We start from the raw sequence: 24,594 nt of genomic DNA, 5'->3' as shown, positions 1-24,594 counted from the left end.
TGGTCCCTATACCATTCATCCGATTGCAATGAAACTTTCGTTAGTAGTTGTGCCAACACCTGCGAAGGTTTCTGAATTAGTACAACCATCTTCCTCTTCTTCTTAATTATATCTTATGGTTCCTATACCATTCATCAGATTGCGATGAAACTTTTGTCAGTTGTTGTGGTAACATCCGCAAAGGTTTATGAATAAGTACAACCATCTTCTTCTTCTTCTTTTTTATCATTCTGTCTTCATTTATTTGTATGGTCCTTATACCATTCATCCGATTGCGATGAAACTTTCGTTAGTGGTTGTGCCAACACCTGCGAAGATTTCTGAATAAGTACAACCATCTGCTTCTTCTTCTTCATTATATCTTCTTTTATTCGTATAGTTCCTATACCATTCATCCGATTTCGATGAAACCTTCGTCAGTTGTTGTGGTAACACCCGCAAAGGTTTCTGAATAAGTACAACCATCTTTTTCTTCTTAATCATTCTATCTTCTTTTATTTGTATGGTCCCTATAGCATTCATCCGATTGCGATGAAACTATTGTAAGTGGTTGTGCCAACACCTGCAAAGGTTTATGAATTAGTACAACCATCTTCTTCTTTTTCTTCATTATATCTTATGGTTCCTATACTTTATACATTATTCTTTATACTTTATACATTATTCGTATGGTTCCTATACCATTCATCCGATTGCGATGAAACCTTCGTCAGTTATTGTGGTAACCATTGGCGGCTCTTTGCTAGATAATATGGGAGGTCAGTTTTAAATAATTTTATATTATTTTAATTTGCCTTTTCGTTGTACACTTAAAAGACGTATAGCAAACTGGCTTTTTAAACATTATAAAAGAAGTGCTATAAATTGTTAGATAGTTAGATAGAAAAGATAGGTACCTACTTACCCTTCAAAAAAATGTATATTTTCACATCAAACAATCAAAATTATTTAATAAAAACTCCGTAGCTTTTTAGCTTCATTTTTCATTAAACTGTCACTATCAGAAAAAGTGTTGTGTACTGTTATGAAATGGCGGGATCATTTATATATAAACACTTTTTATATTTCCACTGATTTTATTAGAAGGTTACTTTTATGATTGATACCTATAGCAGATTACATTTTAAAGGGTAACATTTATACAATGGTTTAACTGTTTAACACAATGAATGCAGTCGATGCGTTTTAGTCAAAGGTTGTATTTAAACTAAACTAAAAAGCTATTTTTGGTAGAGTACTATAATATTACAAAACAAACAATGACATTGCATATGAAACTTTCAGACAACAATAGGAAGTTTGAAATAATAAAAATATAAAAAGGTTAACCAGATAAAAATAATACGGTTGAAACAATTGGTAGGTTAAACAAAACATGCTCAATGAAATCGCATGTTTGGTAGGTAAAACAAAACATGCTCGATGAAATCGCGAGGCAATAATAATTAATAACAGAACAACGTTTTATACCTGTTTCCTTTAACACACTGAAAAATGTATTGTTATCTCTTTCTCGGACAATGACGAAAATCTTGCCTATGCTGCGTAAAAACAAATTTAAAAAAAGACTAGCAAAATGTGTGCTTTCTCCGTTTCACATATGGAAAATGAGAGAGAAAGAGAAATATTAGAAATATTTTATCCCGGCGTATTCCAAAATGACCCAAAGTATAGCGACCAAGCGGATTCTGTTTGTTTGAATTTTATACACACAGTTCGTCCGTCCGTGTGCGTCTCGCCTTGACGTGTTAGCTGATAATTATTATAATACATTGTACCTACATCTTAGATTATAACCTACATAGATTGTAAGATGTTTATTTTTGGAGGGTCATTGACCAAATGACCTAATAGACCAGCCGCTATTGGTGGTAACACCCGCAAAGGTTTCTGAATAAGTACAACCATCTCCTTCTTCTTCTTCTTCATCATTCTATCTTCTTTTATTTGTATGGTCCCTATACCATTCATCCGATTGCGATGAAACTTTCGTTAGGGCTTGTGCCAACACCTGCGAAGGTTTCTGAGTTAGTACAACCATCTTCTTCTTCTTCTTCATTATATCTTCTTTTATTCGTATGGTTCCTACACTAATCATCCGATTGCGATGAAACCTTCGTCAGTTGTTGTGGTAACACCCGCAAAGGTTTCTGAATTAATACAACCATCTTCTTCTTTTATTTTATATTCTTCCATTCATCCGATTGCAATAAAACTTTCGTCAATAATTGTGCAAAAACCCGCAAAGGTTTCTGAATTAGAATAACCATCTCATTCTTCTTCTATTTTATCTTATTCTATTCGCAATGAAACTTTGGCGAGTTGTCATGCGCATGCCCACGAAGATTTCTGAATTAGAAAATCATCTTCTTTTTCTATTCGTATGCGTTCCTATAAAATTCATCCGATTGCGATGAAACTTTTGTCAGTTGTTGTGCGTACACCTGCAAAGGTTTCTAAATTAGTATAATATAAAATACAACGTTTATTGTTTGTTTGTTCCATGCAATTTTGATTTTTATACTACATATTAATAACGTTTGCATACTTTGGATTCGATTTTAATTTAGTAGTCTTTTGTTTGACCTTTACTCCTATTAGAATTATTTTCATATTGCCATATTATTGTATAACACAGATATTTTAATATTAAAAAAATAATTACCTGTTATTATTTTTTAAATATCTAAGATAAATATAACCACGAAGCGACCCTGTGCGAAGCCGGGTACTTCAGCTAGTAAATTATAATATAAAACTGGCTGCGGTAATAAAAACAAGTGTACCGGCGGCTTGAGAATGTAGCGGCCGACGGAAAAGTGTACCGGACACGCGTTGTCTCATTAGCTCTTGGCGTTCATAAACATAATACAAATGCCCATTTATTCGAATACAAAGGCCTTCTTTATTAATACGTGCACGACACCGGCGTCCCGTCTGAAACGGGCCTAAGTGAAATAGTCAAATTCGTGAACGGACACGACAGCCCTTGGTGATTCACGTGATTGGAACCTGTATTCCGAATGCCGCCAGGGAGTGAGACACTCCTTAGCCTTGTGGCACAGCATCGGGAGATCCGTCGCCATTGCTGACCCTCCCTTACCCTGTAATTGTGCTACACAAGCGATCTACGCGCTGCAGGTTTCACATGGCGGAAGCCGCGCGACATAGCGATGGAATAAGAGAACTAGCGTGACGTTGTGTTTGCCATATTATGCTACAATACTGAGCCATGATAAGATGAAATAAGTAGGTAAGTGAATTTAAAACAACACAATTTTGTATGTTATAAAAAAAATATTATTTTCTTCTTGCTATTTTTTTGCAAATAATTATGATTGACCGTTCCGAATATTGGTTTATTAAGAGCCTTAAACAACGTAAATGACTCAATTAAAGTAGAATTAAAAGAGAATAACTTTAATTCATAGTCATTAATATAACTGAAACCTTTTTAAAGGATATAGCGTTTACTGGGTGGCAATTCATAATTATTAGTTTTGGAATGAGTTAATCATATGGTATTTTATTTGTCATAAAAATTCTGAAATATGAAATTATATGTTTGCCTATCAGTGATTCGCAATCGGGACTCCACAAAATACTAGGGTTGAGTAAAAATTGGCACAATTTTTTTGGTAGGTACTTAATATTAATTGTTGTAGTAAAAAACGTTTAACATGTCCTATTTTTAAACAACGAATTTTACAATATTCCTTGATTATATGACCTGAAAAAATAATGAGAGTCGCTAACGAGAGTTTTACTTCTGGGACAAAATTTTGTATCAACAATCAAATGTATGAATGAATAAAAATTGAGGAGTTGAGTTGTCAGTAACGGTGTGATTTTAATTATTGCACTAAACGCCTATACAAAGTACTATTATACTCATACTAATCTAATATCCAAGGGTTGAAATTAGAAAAAAGAAAATTTAGGAAAGCTAATATCAAAGGGTTAACTTACATTTCAAGTGTTATGATAACTCGTATATACGAAGTGTACGTAAAAAATGTTTTATTATTATTATAGAAAAGACAGAATTTTGAAAAACCTCACAAACTAACGTATTAGTTACAAATTTGGACTCATGTCAGTCACTTTCCGAGTGAGTACTTTGGCTTCTAAGTTATCGTTCCGTATATGATTTGTGCGAATTATATTTTATGTTTACTCTTAAACTGAGGTACTTTAAATTCAATATAAAGGTTCATAATAAGACACAATAAAATAATTTGAAAACCATGTTTAAAGTTGATCAAAAAATATTAAAAAAAACATTTGATAACTTACTACTGACAACCAGTGACTTAGTAATATATTTTACATACAAAAATATAATAAAATAACTTGGGTACACATGATTGAAAAGTATTTACAAAATTAGCATCAAGAAGAATAAAAATATAAATGAAAATCAATACATAGCCTTATAATATGATAATATACTGGAGAAATGTTAAGTTATGTTTTACAAGTTTTGTACGGTTCAAATTTAATAATACCACCTAGCTGGTTACATACCTAAAAATAATTACGTATGCATTCAACACTTACATAAGATACGTTTCCATTTGAAAGCAAAAACCTTTCAAGCAGTCTTAGTATAATTTATTATGTTAATTATTTATTCAATGTCTTAAGTTGGAAACCTCTTACGCCTGAGGTGCTCCTCCCACCCCTAGCGAAAGTTCGCGCTTGTATTTATTGCAGATTGTTGTAGTTCCGCGAACCGATGGGGGTGGAAACCGCAACCAGGTGAAAGCATCTCGCGGATTGCATCAGGCTGTATTTCATATTACCAGTTGAAGCCTTTTTGGTTATTATAATATTGTTTTAATATAAGGCTTATATTAAAATTAACAAAACCAGTGGAATTTTGGTTTGTTAATTTACCGTTTAAAACTAAATTCTATGATTGCGTCTCCGATATCATATTTCTACTTAAAAACCGCATAGCGATAACACAAATGCAGTTAAGTACATAATAATAATATTTTTGTATAAAATTTTTATGTTAATCATAATAATTATTTAAATAATATTATATAATAACATATCGTCTTTTTCATTTCTTTATATTATATTTTTATAAAACAACTTATGCTGAAATTGCAATAATTTATTAATACATGGCTTCCAGTAGTATATAATATATTTATAATAAACACAATTTTGAAAAATTTTAGATACACACTAGAAAAAATCTAGAAAAAAAGTTGGGCCAAGTAGGACTCAAACTCACGTATTTTACTTTCCTGATGAATTTGTAATCCCTTCTAAAACAGGTTGTCTCCTGATTGTTAAAATATGAAGTATCTTAGGATATATGACTTACAGGCGAAAGCACTCATACGGAAAGTGAAAGTCGTGCATTCCACTCAGTCAAACTTTAAAAAAATGTATATAATGTTTCTGAAGTTTTCATAATTGTGTTTTATTTATAATAAAGAATCAAAAATTCTGAAACCTTACGTATATTCGGTGTTGGATAAAAAAATAATAACTTAGGTTTGGTTTTCTGAGGTATACTTGTTTCATGATAGCATTTATACTTAAGAAACGAATTATTATCCCCATCTGAAGCGGATTAAGTATGGGGACTCAAATAATGGGGAAGGTCAGCGAGCCTCTCCCTTAAAGTTAGTCTCGAGTACCGAACATGAAAAACCCTTGACAGACTACGTACTCAGTAGGGGATATTAGAGAAAATTTGGTAAAATAAATAAGTTCAGGTGACCAAGCCTACGTGTGCGTAAAAATGCAAATCAGGAAACACCACTTTCGACCATGGCTACTAAAATGCATATTTGACAGCATCGTATGAGCTGAGGGACATTATTTTAATTTTATAAACGCCGAAAAGAGTACCTACTTTGTACACATTAAATATACCTAACAAAGTAAACAAATTCGGTATTTAAAAGATTTAGCAGATTAAAAAACATCAAATAAGTACATAATTATTTTTAAGTTAGAACATTTTTTAGACCCTAAATTAATATTCACAGATACATATAAATCTGAATTTAAAATTTGTTTATTGATATTTGCATAATAATTATATTTTAAAATAACTTACCCTATATTTTCCCAAGTTGTTAACAGTGCAAGACAGAGTCGCCTCTCTGCCAACTGGGTATGTCAGATTTCCTATAGGGTTTGCAAACTCTGGTTCTTCAAGAGATTGGCGGGTTGTGGGGTAGGTTTCTGAAAAAATAATGAAGTATATTAGTTAATAAAAGACAAACTACCTATACTTATATTGGGAATTAAAGCAAAAAACAAAATCAAAATAATGTAATAATTAAATAATCCTAAATATAATAAACTATATATTTTATTCAACGAATAAGATACAAGATCTGAGAAAGTATTTTGTAGAATTTAAACCTGTATCTGTTAGATTCATGCCAGTATGATTCTTTCTAGTATATATATGTAAGAGATGTTTTTAAATTATATATATTCAGTAAGTATACAGAATGATACATTCTCAAATCTTGTGTCTTATTTGTTGAATAAAAAGAATACTTTCTTAAATTATTAGCAAGTCTAAATATGTTACAAAAACCAAATAATGGAGTGATCTGTGACGTCGGTTAGTAATTATTAAGGAATTAATTGACACCTAGGTACCTTAATATAATATACTTAAACCGATAGTCAACATTATAATGCAATTCAATAAATATTTTATGTAACAACTACTAGTTAACATCGTCGTAGTTCAATAAGATGCCCGTAGCTTAATTGGAAAAGCATACTGACGCAAATCCAGCATAATATATAGGTTTATGTCCCGTCGGATGTCGTATTTTATCTCTACAAAATGATTCTTCTAGTGTGTATATGCATGAGATGTTTTTAAATTATGTATATTCAATACTAAATATACCATTGTCATAGATGAAGGTGTAAAATAAATAAAGTCGCAAGCGCCAAATTGGTTATTTTGAAAAAAGTGCGTTTAAAAAGTAAATAGACTTGTTGTTAAATAACATTTCTTAATACCTGCGATTATCCCTTATAAATACAAATGCGTGCCATACTGCTATTATATTCGACAGGATTTGCTCACGCAAGATTCAATAAACACATTAATTTGTTTTGAATGGATGCCAAGACTTTTTTCAAACAAAATTACTTTCAACAAAACTACTATAAATAACCACACAAAACATCATCTACCCTATAATAATATAAATCAGCTAGACTTTGCACCGTGTTCCTGTCTCATTCAAAAAGCTCTTTGCATATTTTCCGTATATCCATAAAATTAAAATTCAGCACATAGATGCAAGTTTTCACAATACATTATATTAAGATTTGGGGGTGGTCCGGTACTCAAACACCTACACCATACAACATTCTTGAAGAATATCTTACTTTATGTTAATGATTTTAGTGATTGATAGATTCACTAATAACAAATAAAGAAAGAAAAAAAAAAGATTCACTAATATATTTGTCATAAAAGGTTTTTAGCTACAAAACGGTGTGTATAGTACTTATGTACGCGCGTTAGAAGTTATACTTCTTTGGCGTAACAAAACAAAAACAAAACTTGTGATAAACTAGATTCTTTGACTAGTTCTTAATAATTATCTTGTTAAATTACACACTTGAGAAAAAGGACCGCTTATTGGAATACCGTTGATTCATTTCTATACGCTTTAACTTATATTACTAAATTATATAATGCTTTCTCATTGTTTTTATTTTTAAGTGCCAACTGTCACTCTAACGTTAAATCGTTTGTTTACGTAAAGAATTGCAAATAACCGACAATAATAAATTCGCTGCCTAGGCAACGGAACAATTCTAAACTATAATACTGTATAATCGTCACGATTGCAGTATCATACTGTGGCGTAAAGGTAGTGCGTTCGGCTGATAACCGAACAATCGGTAGTTCAAATCCAATCGAGTGCGTTTTTTTTTCGTGTGAAAAAATAAATTATGTGTTAGGTACATGTTACACGCCAAAAATACACTCTGATCTGATTTCTCAAATGCGCTAAAAGAAGTATAACTTCAAAAATGAGTTGTTGATCTGACTTTTGAGATAATGTAACTTAAACATTGGATAAGTGCGCTCCGTCGTTTCTCACGTGTATCGAAGGTTGGGTAAGGAGTCTGGCTTGGTTCGAGGGTGTCGTGGTGGGAAGTCGAAGGCCAGGGTTCGAAGCTTCTTAATGCACTAATTTTAGATTTCTGAGATCTACACGATAGAATAATGTTTTCATATAATTTGAGAATGAATTTTGATTAATGTATTTTTTTATAAAAAAAATAATTATTGAACAAACAATATATTATGCAATCATAATATTATTATGTTAGTTTGTTATATTGTAATTACACTATCCAGTTACAAAATCATTAAATTTATTTAATTCAGTACCTATTTTCGAGAAAAATTGTCTTGAGGCTAACCGATGTTTTGAAATAATATTATTATGTAGATTTTGAATGATGAATATTGAAATGGTTGAATAAATTTCTTCTCGTGGTTATTATTTGTTTTATTTTCGTAGTATTTGAGAAAGGAAATCTGTAAGTTTCTGAGAATTTTATTTATTCAAATACAATAATTGTAAATAAAGATTTAAGTATTAAGCTCACAGTTTTGTATATTCTGTTGTAATATTAGTTTTAAGTATTCAAACATAGATTATAATATATAACCATTCAAAACTAATTTTGGTAAACTGTTTTACGAGAAATTTCTGAGAAAAGATTCGATTTTACTTTCTATGTTTTACTATAATTTTAGTGTAAATTTAAAATTACAATTACCTATAATATATTATTAGCTTACGTAATTATTGTGGGGTTTTTATTAATTAAAATAATACCTAGGTTATTATTTATTTCTACAATAATTTATTAAAAATTTGTACCGATAATTTTCATATAGATGAAAAATGTCACGTTGTTAATAAGAGAACAGAAAAATCGTACGGCCGATTGTCTTGCTTATCAACGCATATAAATTAATCGATACATTAAATAATTTAAGAAGAAAATTCTGCAGTTGATAAACAAACCAGGCAATGAATTTTTCTTTTATGGAATATGGTATTTATAGGTAGGTATGGAAGACTTAACTACCAAAGACACTTTATTTTTTTTTTACTGTTATATGGAACTGTCATTGTTTTAATGATGCTAATGCAACGTTCAAGACCTGGTAGAAAACATAGGATACCTTCATCGAAGGCAGGCACATATATGTTTTTTTTCAATATCAAATGGCGTATGGAGATAACCGTTTTGACTCCGAGCCATTATATACCAGTCAATTTTAACTAGAAATAGTGGCTTCGCTGGCAGGCTCTATGGGCTTGGTCTTGTTATCCGTTCAACATGTCCATGCAGCGGAGAAATGCAGGATGCAAATCATACTTAGGAATATCATCATGTGTGAAAAAAAGGAAGAGTTGCTCAAGTTAGTTCAATCAGCTAATGCCCTTCGCGGACGTCCAAACTGGTCGCCCCAACTGTCAATTTTGTTACATTCATAAAATTTGCAGTATCACAATATCGACAGAAAGATCTTTTTTTAGATCCTTTGGCAGTTTTTGTCTGTATGTGTTTATGTAAATTCAGTTAAAACACACGAGAGTATGGGAACCTAAGTTTTGGATAACTTACTACCATTGAGACTCTCAGTCATAAAAATACTGATATTTTACATCTAAACGTAAGCTCCTGTGATACACGTGATTAAGACCGGATATGATTTTGTGGGATCAATAAATTCAATGTTATCTGGCACATTGGCTGTAAGTCCATGTATAGTAACTACGTGAGTATTGATTACAACGTTTTTATTAGATAGTACTCTTGTTTGTCCGGTGGTTGTTTGTCCAGTACAAATCTTGCAATCGATTTTTAACTAACTTACCGACTAGCTAGACATAACTTTTAAAATATATTAGAACACGATGCCAATGCATTCTTTTAATACTTTTAGCCATCTTTAAGCAAAATTGAATTCATTTTCAGTTAATTCTATTTTGAATGGAAAGTTATTTCAGAAAAATCCGTAAAAAGTTAAAGACTATTATTGGTTGCTAATAGGGTGGTTCTAGTAACTAAATTATTAATATATACGTGCGTTACTATGGAGATCAAAATGAGATTTCAGAATTCTATATTTGTGTTTTTTATTTGCTTCATATCAAGTACAAGTTTAAGCATATTGAGCATAATAATTCAACAGAAAATTTAAAAACGTTGTATATCAAAAGTTCTTTTTAGCTTGTAATTATTTTTACGATATCCCGCCAAAATTTATAATTTTCATTGTTCGTATTAAGTTGAATCAACTTATAACCTAAGTTGAAATAAAAGTGATTATTGTAAATTGTTGGTAATTTATTTATTAACGTGTATAATTCGCATTGAGGTTATGAGTGTGAGAGTGTGCTGGTATACGGAAATGTTTTTAAATTAAAATTTTTCCTCTCTCTTCTATTTTAGCAAAATAATGAGATATTTTGATGACGGATTATTGCTGAAATGTAACTAATAAATCACTGCGTGAACTTTGAAATTTCAGTAAAGTGAATAAAGTCATAATGGTGTCACATTTTAAAGAGTTAATTTATTATCATCAAAACCAACAAAGGGTAGTACGCTCTCAAGGGTCGCCCTGGTCATTAAAAAATCTATCTCCACACATATTATTATGATGTTGGCCCATTGTGTCACACATGGCAATGTCCACTGTGTGAAAAATATTAATAGGATGAAAAATATGAAAGTAGATGGGAATAAATAGATTGCAAAATAATATTTTGCCTCCGGTTTGATTTTAGTTACTTACATACATATTAATATTTTAAGCGTCGGTGACATTGAGCTAATTCACAAGCTACAAGCCGGCGAATTAACAATCTGCTTGTAAACTCGCCACAATGTCATCATCGAAATAGCTTCTGCGTCGGCGCAATAGAGTGATAGTGGCGAACCTGCTGGTAAAAAACGAACTACTCAATACGTCCTGTCAAATAGTACCAAAAATGACAGTTTCAACTCGCTAGCTTGTTGGCTTTTGAGTGAGTGGAAAGTTTTGTGTGTCATCGTCACAATCGCACTAGTTGAACTGCCCGCTTTTAAGCTCGCTGACTAGCAGCTTGTAAAGTGGCTCAATGTCATCGACGCTATAGTCATGTATTTTTTTAAGTTTGAAAATATTATAACCAATAGAAAAAATCTTTTTGAAAAAAAGTAATACACCCCGCAGGAATGTATCCTGCATCTCTCGGGTATCGCGCCCACGCACATATACTACTATGCTAAAGGAGTTATACTTAATTGCGACAAATTTTAATACTCACTGAAGCGCTTTCCAAATTGAGCTAGTGTTGGTGGTCGACTTTTGTATTTTAAATCAAAGTAGGTAGGTATTACATAAATTACTAACCGACGTCACGGATCACTCCAAGATTTTTTGTTGTAACTTACTTGAAATTGCGAGTTCAATAATTAGAATATTATATTCTAAAATCTTGTAAATAATTCGTTGAATATAAAAAAATAGTAAAGTAGATATGTTTATTAATAAATTTAAAAAAAATGAGAGAAGGACTTGTTTGTAATTAAAAAAAAAACAACAAAAAACACATCCATTCAATTTAGAATGTGAGATTACTTTTGTGGATGTTGCATATATAAATGAAAGATTCCTTAGAGATGCAGGGCATATAAAATGTTGACAACCCCTAATTTAGATGTACATAATTTATCTAAATATTTAATCAAATATTAAATTTGATATTATTGACTTTTACTAATAGTAGTGGGAGGTGAACCTAGCCTTTGAGGATCTCGAAGATTGGGTCAAGCAAGCAGAGCATCTCCCATCCGAAGCTAGTCTCAGGTACTGCACATGTAAAGCCCTAAACAGACTGAGAACCATGGTAGGGCGTACCTGAGATAACATGGTGAAGTCGGGTGACCAAACCTGCGAGTGCTGTGAAATGCAAAGCATGGAGCACCAGCTGAAATTTCGACAAAATCCTACAAACCGAGGAAAATGGTGTTGCTTTCCCCAACTTCTGGAGCGACATATTGTAGTTATTGAAGACCCGAAGAAGACTCATAATATAATTTATTGTCAAAAACTGTAATTAACACTCGCAGTTGATAATGCAGCACTCTTCAGAAAAGACTTAGGCCCGTTTCAGACGGGACACCGGTGTCGCGCTTGATATAATATAGGAGGCCTTTGTATTTGAATAAACAGGCCTTTGTATTATGTTCATGATCGCCCCAGAGCTAATTAATGAGTCGACGTATAATTTCGCGTTATAATTTGAACATAAAACTGGCTGCTGTAATAAAAACAAGTGTATCGGCGGCTTAAGAATATAGCGGCCGATGGAAACGTGTACTGGACACGCGTTGACTCATCTCTGCGGCGTTCATAAACATAATACAAAGGCCTTACTTAGATCACATTGTAATTTTAGTCGGTTCACAGAAGTCAATCAATAAACGTGTGAATTAATTCTCCACATTTCAAAAACATAAACTTAATAACTAAACAGCTATAAATAAATTGGCGGTCTTTAGAGCTTAACATGAAGGATTATATTATTGTCGACTCTAGTGATTTTAGTGTGACTTATATTTTTTGTTGTTGTTAGAGATTGTAGTATTTAGTTTTAAGCGTCGAGTGTTGGATGTATTAGTGTATAAGTGCAACGTAGCAGGTCGTAGTGTGTAGACAATTTGACGTAGAGGGAACGTAGCGAGTTCTGCCAACACATGGTTATTTAAACCGGACGTCCGTAAAGCTGCCGCAAATCTCGAGCTTAGCCATTTTGAATGTTGAATTATTAAAACCGTTGACGTACCAAAACGAGTCCTCAACAGCCAGTTGTATATTTGTACTTTAAAAAACAACACCTACGTATATATTATAGCACGTTAAATACCATTGTTCCATAATAAAATTACGAAATACAAATCTACAAAATGTTCAGGTACCTACCTAATAAAAAAAACTACAAAATACTTATTTTAAAACTATTAGTGTGTGATAGAGAATTTTCCTATCGCTTTCTTCCATGTCTGTCCAAACCAGTGGCAAAGGGTGGATGTAGGCTGTTAAGATCCGACATAAATATTGCACACTAAACGTTGTCAGCCTAACGTGTCTGCTTTCATTGAATTAAGACTACAATATGTAAATAGTATTTGTTTGTTTTTAAAATTCGATTAAACCCTGCCTAATCCAAGTCATAGTAATAAGTAGATAATTGCCAAAAAATATTCGTTTATCTATAAAATATCTAAAAGTATGCCATTAAACCATACATAATATTAGATATTTTAAAGATAGAAGAATATTTTTATCGATTATGGTTTGCTTTAAGCAGGGTTTGATGAATTTAAAAAAACTAACCGATATCATATGTAATATCTATTTTTAATTCAACAAAAATAAATAAGTATGATTGAAAAAGTGTGCACTAGTTTTGTCAAATCGCCCATAGTATACCTAATAACCAACACCATCTGTAAATAATTATCATCTTAGTGCAATAAAAACAAAAACGTGTGACTGACGAAGTTTAGTGTGCACTATTTATGTCGGATCTTAACAGTTTATCTCCACCCTTCGTCACTGCTATCTTGTTTTATTATACGAATACTATCACAGCTGATACTTTTCGTGGTACAGTGCGTAAGACACTGGCGTTTCACCCGGGAGTTTCGGGTTCGATTTCCGTTGAGGTCACAATGTATTTATGCGATTTTCTCAAAATCTGGATGTTTGTTATTGTTTCACTTATATTATTAAATACACTACTGTTTCACCAGACCACTGTTATTAGGCCTTATAGCCTGTAGTATTATTAAAAACAATATAATGCTGGGTACCTACTCATTAGAGAGCTGTAACTGCGACTATTGTAGATACAGTAGCCAGTATGGACGACAAAAAATTATTTTGCATCTAGAATTGGTTACAGTAGGTATCTGGAACGGTTACAGTTACAGTGAAATTACCGAGAATCGAGCTCGGGGCCCCAAGATGAAAGGTCAGCGACTTACATACACGATGTTGAAGGCTCCTATGGACATTGGACCAGCAATATGTAGCACTGTCTAGTAGTAATTTTTAGATGACTACGAGTCTAAATAAAACTTACTCTTTTCCATATGTTTGTCAATGGACCAAAACCCCGAGCCATGCATCACAACACTGGTATTATTAACAAGTCCAAGTCAGTTACTGTTTTACGTAGATAGTATTTCAAAATTTTATGTTTAAACGGCAATTGAAGTAAACTTTCAACACACAGTATACATATTATAATATATAAAGCAATATTTAGGTTATATGTATGTTAGGTTTATATTATTATAATTATTATAACCTGCGGAATAAAATATAATAATAGTTGATCAATTTTTAAGCAGTAACTTTTAACCTACTTTAAACACACGCCATATTGAAAGTGTGCCAAAATTTTGATTTGTATATTATGATACGTTTTAACAGTATTTATGAAGAGATTTTATCACATAAATAAAGTAAAAATAAGTCTTTATAAAAACTACCCTTATTTACCAACTAGAATTTATAAAACTGGGAGTAGTGGTTATTTATTACATCGATATAATAATATGTTTGATTATTACTTTATATTCTATAATGTAATATTCAATAATAAAAAAATCCATTATAAAGACATTTTAAAGTTGCTTGGAATAAGAATTATATAAATTTTATATTGTATTTTAATCAAAATTATATCCTTCTTCAACAATTGTTGACAGTTGACAACATTGGTAAATTAGTTTATTAAATGTAATCTAATACAATAAAATGCTTATTAGTTTTCATAAAAAACAGTAGGTTTTATAGATAATTAAATCTGTAAGTCTGTAAATACAACTTCCGCTTTTTGAAGATATATCATACTTCGCTTATGAGCAAAAATAGTTACAAAGTTTTATCAGCAGATTCATTGAAAAAATGCTAGCACCGCGGACATTATATTATTATTGTCCCTAACATTTGGAGAATGCTACTTTACACGTACGTGCATAATTTGATTTAACTGGCTTCAAAAGTTTGAATAATTTTACATGACATATAATATAATATTATAAAAAGTATTTTGTGTCTGTTAATCAGTAATAGTCGGTACTTAATAAATTATTGCACTGACGTAAAAACGACATTTAATAATATATCGTCGATGTTTTGTAAAAAGGGCGAATCAACCATTTTGGCAAAATCGAGATTTTTATGAAAAAAAAGTATCTACTTCACTAGCTTTGTTGTGTAATAACGGCGAATTTGTATCTCCACAGGAAAGTACTTAAAACAATAATCCTAAGGGTGAATATCCACTTACGATTTCGAATAAAAAGCGAATGTGAAATAATATTAGGCCTTTTTTATTTGGTACAACGTTTTTCTTAGCTCGTATCCTTATTTGTCCGGTACAAATCTTGCAATCGATTTTTAACCAACTTTCCGACTAGCTAGACATTTGAAACTTTTAGAATATATACAATGCCAATGCATTTTTTAATACTTTTAGCCATTTTTATGTAGAATTGAATTCATTTTCAGTTAATTCTGTTTTTTATGAAAAGTTATTTCGACACCATTATTTGTTGCTAGGGGGTCTGGGGTCCTAGCAACTAAATTATTAATATATACATGCGTTACTATGGAAATCAATATGACATGTCAAAATGACATTTCAGTATTATTTCTATCAAATACAATTTTTTTTGATCGTTTAAGCTAGTCAAGTCAAGTTTATATGATTCAACAGAAAATTTAAAAACGTTGTAGGTATATAAAAAGTTCTTTTTATCTTGTAATTATATTAACTTAAATTTATTATAAACTTGTTAGAGATTATTTATAATCAAGTAAAAAATGCTCCTCCTGTAAAATAGCAATTTGGAAATACCGACGATTTATACTTGAAAATAATACAATACTATGTTTATTACACGTATGTGCTCAAAAATCAGTAAAAGAAAACTAATTTACATAAGTATGCCTAAACATTAGGCCCAAAGCCCTTTGTGATGACAAAAATCCTAAAGACTATAGTTAATGAGAAACGTCATGTTTCCTTAAAATATGCATGTTTTTATGCGTACAAGCAATCTCACTAAATTCGAGATATAGCCAGAAAAGAAACTCGCGAATTTTTCATTGTTTAGGAGTGTCAAAGACACAATGTAAGTAATTTGTCTTTCTCAAACGCAGCGCCCTTATTACTGGCCTCAAAAATTTTTTTGCACACTCTTGGGATAATATACACACGAAATGGAGGCGGAAATCATATGCAGTCATTACTCATCAAAAGATGCAACGATATCTCTTCAATACGACATCATTATAATTTACTTCTTTCATATATATTTTTTGTCAATGTTACATTCTTAAATCTTGTGAATTATTCGTTGAATAAAAAAGTAATTAATTAAAAATTATTAGCAAGTTCAAGGAAGCTACAACACTAAAATATCTTGCAGTGATCCGTGACGTTAGTTAGTAATTTAAAAAATACCTACTTTGATTTAAAATACAAAAGCCGATAGCCAATAGTAGCTCAATTTAAAAAAAAACGCTTCAGAGAGTATTGTAAGAGGCATTAGTTAAAATTTGTCATAATTAAGTATGGTACCTTTAGCATAGTCTATGTACGTGGGCGCTAAACCCGAGAGATGCAGGTTCGATCCTGCAGGGTGTCTTACTTTTTTCAAAAAGATTTTTTGTATTGGTAATAATATTATTTTCTCAGATGTGTTTTCAAAAGTACGTTATTCTAATTGAAAAGATATTGTATTAATCAAAATAAAAGACGATCCATATTATGAAGAACTTTACTTAGTCAATCTGTTTTAATAATAACTAGTACCGATTTTATCTATTTCAATGGGAAATTATCAGCTAATAATATTAGACAGTTTTTTTTATTTACAATTTTAAAGGCTATATTACATACAAATTACCTTATATATTATTTTCTTGAATTAATTGTAATGCATGCGAGAAAACATATCAATATATTGTGTAAGAGAGCGAGACAAGGAAAATATTATGTTAAAAATTCACGTATAAACGTAAACTGTAAATTTGGAAAAACGTTAATTTTAATTTGGTCATGAAAGAAAATAAATTATTCCCTCATAATAGTTTGACAGATGCTTACATTGCAGTAATAGTATATTATAGAGATTATAGGATCGGGAAGTCAGTGTATTTTCCAAGAGATTTAAAGGTAATGATAATATTAACAGGATGCTGTGACCTACTTTAAACTTAGGCAACATAAACAAAAAAGCAAAAAATAGAAACGTTATAGATAAGCCTAACCAGATGACGTGCTCGGCAAAGTCAGCCGACTCTACAAAGACTTCGCCAGACTGATTTATAATTGAGTATAAAACACCAGAAAATACATGTAAACGTATGAAACAGGAGGGGACGGAAAAAAGGCGTATGCTTATCTTGATAGGTGGTAGTGTCACCTGTCAATATTTGCTAGTTGGAGTAGAATAACTAATTATTGTCTGATAATATGGAGAATTGATTTCAAATAAATCAATTAAATTTACCTAGTTTTTCTGGAAACATTAATATAATCGTCTTTAAGTAGGAAAATAAACTAAGGGATTCCCAAATTATCATTAATTATGTAGAGAACATTTACCATAAGGATCCATTTCTCGTTCTCTCAAATTTCAGGACAAAAAGATACTACAAGATTTCCTAGAGTATCCTGCCCTGCCTCCCAGGATCCAAGTTTTACTAGCAAAATAGTATTTAACTGGAGGTTGATTGAATAGTATCCTTTTAAACCTTTTGACTAACTTTATATACAAGTTTTTATCGGTATTTTAACTAATATGTTTACCAAATAAAAATATTATATTATTTGCAGTCCTAATTATTATTGTGCTTGGCGATTATAGTGGTTATTTCGAAATAAATATTCATTGTGATTAAACTATACAACGCAAAGTCTACATAATTATTTTGTTTGTATTTTAATTATTATGATACTGCCCATTAAATATTATGACTGCATGACATGAGCAGATGGTGATATGGTTTATCATTATTACAATAATAATAATTATAACAAGGCATTTCAATTTATATTAATTAATATCACGCAAATATTTCCCCATAACAATAATTAAATATCTCACGATTATTAATTTAAAATTTAATGTCTACCTTGATTTGTATAAAACAATCAGTGTGTGTACTTATGTACGCGCGTTACAAGTTATACGTAAGTTATACGAAGTTGGCGTAACAAAACAAAATAAGCCGTTATCTGAGTCTATTAATACGGTGAATTAGGTTGATGAAAACGGACGTGATTCACCTGTGTCTCATATAGCACATGATACTTTTGTGATTTAATTATTGTATTGGACCAAAACTCATCTCTACCATACAGCGGTTATAATCGATTCAGAAGTGCCCATGATGAATTAATAAAAAATCAAATTTTATTACATTTTTTAAATTATTTACCAACTCAAAATTCACATAATTTATTTATTTATTGATATATTATATTACTCATAAATAATACTTACATAAATAAAGCTTCAAATCTTGATACATAATCTTTATAATGAAAAATAAATATACACTCCAATATTAATAAAATTTTATGAATATAAATTAACAGCGAAGAATGTTAGTCTCCAGAAATTTGTTTATAAACATATTATATAATATGACACAATATTGGTTATGTTTACAACACGTGCCTATATTTGGTTGTATTGAACGACTAACTAAATAATGACACTATACGCATGCGCATATACCCTTGAGACCGAAATGAATATAATCATAATAATAAATTATGTGTCACATCGGCGCGCGCAACTTCGACATACGCCAAAAATAGACTCTGGTCTGTTTTCCCAAACGCGACAAAAGAAGTATAACTTCAAAAATGTTTAATGTGAAAAATTCAATCAAAACGTAAGCAGTGGTAAAAATATTACATTTGCAAAAATCGTCCCTCGAATAAGTGAATACGTGGCGCTGAATTCTGAGAGTGGTTTAGCAAAGTCGTGAAAAAGACTGCTGTCATCCTTCCAATAAATATCGTCTCTGTTCTGGCAGAACACACTAACTGGAGAATACTAGTTTTGGTAATTTGACTTTGAAGTTGTTAAAATGTTTGAAATGGTCTATCATGTGAGTTTATTAAGTAATCGTAAAAAGGATGAATTTAAAATAAAGACTGTTTATTTATTAAGAAGGTTTCCAGAGGGTTAAGCTTGAAATAAGGAACATTTTGGTATAACTAACTCAGTATGTATTTTTTTCGTATTAGTGTCTTCTGACAGAACAGTGACGATATGAAGAAATTATTATTTTTTTTAATTTATCAAAATACACCATTTATACAATTAATTCAGAACTAATGAAATTTAAAAATCGCTAATCCCCGAAATTCAAGATCAAAAGATTGAGCGTGATTCTGGGATTTCAAATCGTAGATATAACTTATCCCATGACAAATATTTTATATTACTACTTGGTTAGGCCATTTATATTTGCATTAATCCTTATTTCCCACCTTCCTCAAATCCCAGTATTATTGTCACAAGACCAAGTGACCGACAGTCATAGGTCATGATAGATCGTGAGGCAAATAACATTTAGTGACTTCAAGACAGCCGTTACGCGTAGTCACCTCAAGCGAACAAACGAGTGCGTGTTGCCGCATTGCGTTATACAGACAGATTCAGAAGTTGCTCATGGGCCACTGCCAGGTCAACTTGATATAGTGTGACCGTCGTACAAGCGATACTTCTGAATACCTGGCAAGCCGTGATACCGGCTCTCATCATTCATTAACCTCACATATCATTCATAAATAGTGTACCGTCAAGTGCCGCGCACCGGGTAACCCAAACAAATAATACCGCGCGAGTGACAGTGCAACCAGACCACGGAGCCATCATAAATCATCATAAAGGTCAGTGTCTGGAAATTTGTTAAATCGCCCTCACCTCTAGATACAGAATCTACATCATCCTTAAAATAACATTCCACTTGCAAAAAGCGCCACTACTACCAATCATTGTGTTAGTGCAGTAAAAAAATCTTATTATATTATGGAATCAAGGCTTTTAAATTAAATCTAACCTGACAAAATAAAACAAGCCTGGTTTATATTACCTGCAATACGTGACCAAGCTTTAGAGATTCAATAAATAAATGGATATATTTCGCGAAGCTGTTGTGCCGAATCAATCACGACCATTGTCCACGACAGCTTTTGGAAGCTTTCGCCTGTTTGAAAGGTAACTTTCATTCAGCGCAATGGAAACGTTCTTCTCTGTAGTTATGGGATTTATCGACACACACTGATGGATTGAATGCTGAAAGCAAATCATATTTTAAATCAGAGTATACGTAGTCTAAACATTACATTTGTTATTTTTAGCGGTATTTAACTTATCGTCTACTATCTATATTATATTAAGAACATTGCACAAACAATTCCAGCACCTTAATTAATAAAATTGAAAATCTTGGCATAAAAACAGCAAATGTCACAAAACACTTTTTTTTCAGGAGAGGGTAAAAACATAATATCTTGGTTGTCAAAAAAATTTTTATTAATTTGACAATGAGAAATTATAGAAAAACCGTATATGCACTATATGAATGTAAAAAAAATATTAAAGTTATTTCGGTTAAATAGATATTTAAAAAAGAATGAGTGTGACATTTGCTGTTTTTACACAATTTTTGGACATTTGTTGTTTTTATTGCAAAATTGAAAAGATCGAAATGGAAATAGTATGACTAAAACTATAATTTTATTAAATAAAATAAAAAATATATATTTCTGTTATTTTTTAATCATAATACAACTTTTAATAAGGTTTGGACATATTATTTACCTATTAACAAACGACTTCAATGTTTCTAAAAAATCAAGAATTAAATATTTGAAAAAAATGTTTTAATCATGTGCGGGTTAATACTGATTAGCTTCATATTATTATTGATTTAATTTAATAAAACATAATTTTTAGTATCTATTTATTCCACTTTTAATAAATAAATCTGGACCGGTTTCGTCCGCCTCTGTTTTTCTGCCAACTGTTTTCAACAGTTGAAAATGTCCCTCTAAGGTGGACGAAACCTATCCAGATTTATTTATTAAAAGTGGAATAAGTACTAAAAAAATGTGTTTTATTAAATTAAATCATTAACACAATGGATTTCTACCATGAATTGATAGTTAACACGAAAAAAGAAAACCGATTAGCCTCGTCTGACACCTTCACTATCAGCAAATTAAACGATACATTTATTGGGTTTTGTAAATATTTAGCTAATTTTAAAATATTGTTTTATTTAGCCCCTTTCAATGGAACTAATCCATCATATGTTGTTTTAAATGCAATCGTGACTTGCATTTGATTTTTATTCACTACATTGAATCTATCCCACAGCCTAGAAACTGAAATGTTCGCAAAGCACTTCTCCCTTGGTCTATTTTGTACATTATAACTAGCCTACACTTTTTAGCCTAGCCTTTTTTTTAGCCTAGCCTTTACAGAAAAATGTCAAAGTTTTAACCTATATTTCATATTAAAAAAATCTTTTTCTCCGGTCTCTTTAGATTTTATAATGAAGGGCCCAGAATTTTCCTTACTGCATCCAACTGAACAATAATGAAAGTCACCGTTATTTGGTAAAAACGTTGCATAGTTTTGTTAATTTTTCTCTTTCGAGACGTTTCAGATGTCTATGCTAGTATTATTCATGATAAAATATTTAAAAAAATCATTAGAAAACGTTATAAAAAGCAATAATTAAACGAATCAAGGATAATTTGACAGCTCAGAAACTAAATTGTATGGAATATATACTAACATTACTAACGCCGCCTGGTGATAAAAGTGTAGAACTACTGGACCTTTGCTGTTTTCACACAAAAATGCCTGGACTATTGCGGTTTTTAGAAAAGTGGCATATTTTTGAGAGCAGATTTGAGGGACTTATGATTTTTTTAAAAAATGTATCTTTGCACAGTTGTATGTAATCATACACAGGGAATATAGAAATGCAATAAAATGAAAATGGAAAAAAGTGGACATTTGATGTTTTTATGCCAAGATCTTCAATTGCATTAAAACCAGAAGTATTTATATCGGTAACTTTTATATTAATATCAGCGGTTTATTAATATTATACTAAAGTGAAATAGTTACAGTTTTCTATTTCATTATAATTTTAATTACTGTCTGCCCTTGTCGAGGCAAAATATTTTCTATTCCCAATAATTCTCCAACTAACAGCCATTTTTTATGAATATCTCGAAATGAAAATTTTATGTACTAAGGTAATTGACTGTAGAACAAAAACCATTATATACATTAAATTTTATTAAATATTTTATTAAATTTTATATACATATAAAAATAATTACTAGATAAAAAGAACTTTTAATATACCACGTTTTTAAATTTTCTGTTGAATCATATAAACTTGTCAATTCTATGTATTATTAAAAAACTTTTTATTGTACTTGATAGAAATAATACTGAATAAATATAGAATACTAAACTGTCATTTTGACATTTCATATTGAATTCCATAGTAACGCACGTATATATTAATAATTTTGTTGCTAGAACCCCCTTAGCAACCAACAATAATAACTTTCCATACAACACAGAATTAAATGAAACTTCAATTCTGCTTAAAAATGGCTAAAAGTATGAAAAGAATCCATTGTCATCGTGTTCTGACATATTCTAAAAGTTTCAAATGTCTAGCTAGTCGGGAAGTTAGTTTAAAATCTTCAGTCGTCCAATACAAATCTTGAACAAACAAGAAAAAATATGTGCTGGACACACAAGAAAAAATTAGTACTAGACAAACAAGAATACGAGCTAATAAAAACGTGGTAATAATTTATGTCCTATACTGTCAAGTAATTAACTCTTATTAAGATTAATTTGTATCGATAGTATCTGGAAAATTTTTCGCCATGAATAATCATAATTTATTTAACGACAATGATTCGTCGATCCAACACTTCATAGCTTTTACATTTTTATGACAATGTATTTTTAACTATTATCACTAAATATACATATAATGGTTTTATAAAAAAAGGTAACACATCACTATGTTACATAAATAATATGGTTGAGCTTTATAAGTGGACTGTAATTATTTTGAGGGTGATGAGGAGGTCGGATCTAGGGGTCGGCGATAGAACAGAATGCCAGAAACTGACTTTTGTGATGATGTATGATGGCTCCGTGGTCTGGTTTCCACTTTTACTCGCGCGGTATTGTTGTTTTGGGTCACCCGGTTCGCACTTTTTGACACAGTTTTATGGATTACTTGTGAGGGTGTATGAATGATGATGATAGATTCTGAATGAGTTTGTATCTATTGAGTCAATCACTTAAGCAACGGAAAGCTATTAGAAGCCCGCTCACGCCCGCTATCGAGATGCAACTCAATGTTCTTTGTAACACCGTCTCTCATGACCCGTAATTGCTTATTGATTGCCTGGTGACAATAGCACTGGGGATAAGGATATGGGTGAGGAGATAAGGAGTCGAAGGGAATATAAATGGCCCAACCATAATACATAATGGTTTTAAAAAAAGACATCATCAGAACAATTATACGATAATTGATTTTAAAAATTTGATACAAACAATTTATAAAGAGATAGTGAATCGTGGTAATACCTATATCATTTTATTAATATAAAAATACATTCAGTGAAATAATCAACGTTTAATATAAATTCCACATAACTATTGAGAAAATGCTGTAAATGAGATATTGTCCTTATAAAACTAATTCAATTTATGATTTTGATAAAAAAAAATAATATTTCTTTACATACCTACCTACATAATTTGGATTAATTTGGGTTAATATATATAAAAATATATATTATATATTACCAAAAACTTTGAAAAAAATATGGCACCGGCTAATATGTTTTACCAATTCAGTCACTTATGTTTTACTTAATTATGATGAAACTAACTAAAATTCAAGAAATTTAAGAACCTTTCATAACATAAATTTAAAGATTTCGTGTAGGATATACAGTGTGTTCTGAAGTGTTTCTAAGTTACATATTATATTTCATAAAAACTTTTTTTGCATATAATGAATAATATACTACTTTATTTAGCTGTTTATTAATGTTTTGAATGTTTTAATGAGGGCAGAATACAAGGGGGGACATGCTCAGCGTAGGTCAAAATGACATAGCTTATAACGAGTATCTTTAGAATTATCTTCAAATATGTTAATCTTGCTCATTTTTTGAATAATAAAATGCCTCATTCTTGTCAAATTTGGGATCACAGAGATTATCAATATAATTTTTTTATCGTAAATATTTCACTATAATAATATCAATATAAATATTATACTGATGGTTTTATAAATGCGTTTAAAAATTAATAAATGTAAAAAATCTTAACATCACTGCACAGTTATGTACTGAAATATGACTATATTCTAAAACATTAGAGCGAGAGGTTTAAGAG

The 24,594-nt window shown here is 30.8% G+C and overlaps 1 protein-coding gene across 1 annotated transcript in view; it reads right to left on the bottom strand.

Annotated features, from left to right (window-relative positions):
• LOC147072629 (uncharacterized) overlaps positions 1-24,594 on the bottom strand; it is a 497,916-nt gene that overhangs the window by 306,806 nt on the left and 166,516 nt on the right. The window contains exon 2 of the mRNA XM_085946249.1: positions 6,086-6,213. Within this exon, the coding sequence (XP_085802375.1) occupies positions 6,086-6,213 (128 nt within the window). The remainder of the gene's footprint in view (positions 1-6,085; positions 6,214-24,594) is intronic.

The sequence above is a fragment of the Rhyacophila brunnea genome, unplaced genomic scaffold (assembly GCF_057557595.1).
Source record: "Rhyacophila brunnea isolate RB1 unplaced genomic scaffold, BYU_Rbru_1.0 scaffold_19, whole genome shotgun sequence".
Classification (NCBI taxonomy): Eukaryota; Metazoa; Arthropoda; class Insecta; order Trichoptera; family Rhyacophilidae; genus Rhyacophila; species Rhyacophila brunnea.
Note: the sequence above shows the minus strand (reverse complement) of the source record. Positions and strands in the feature narration are given on the sequence as shown.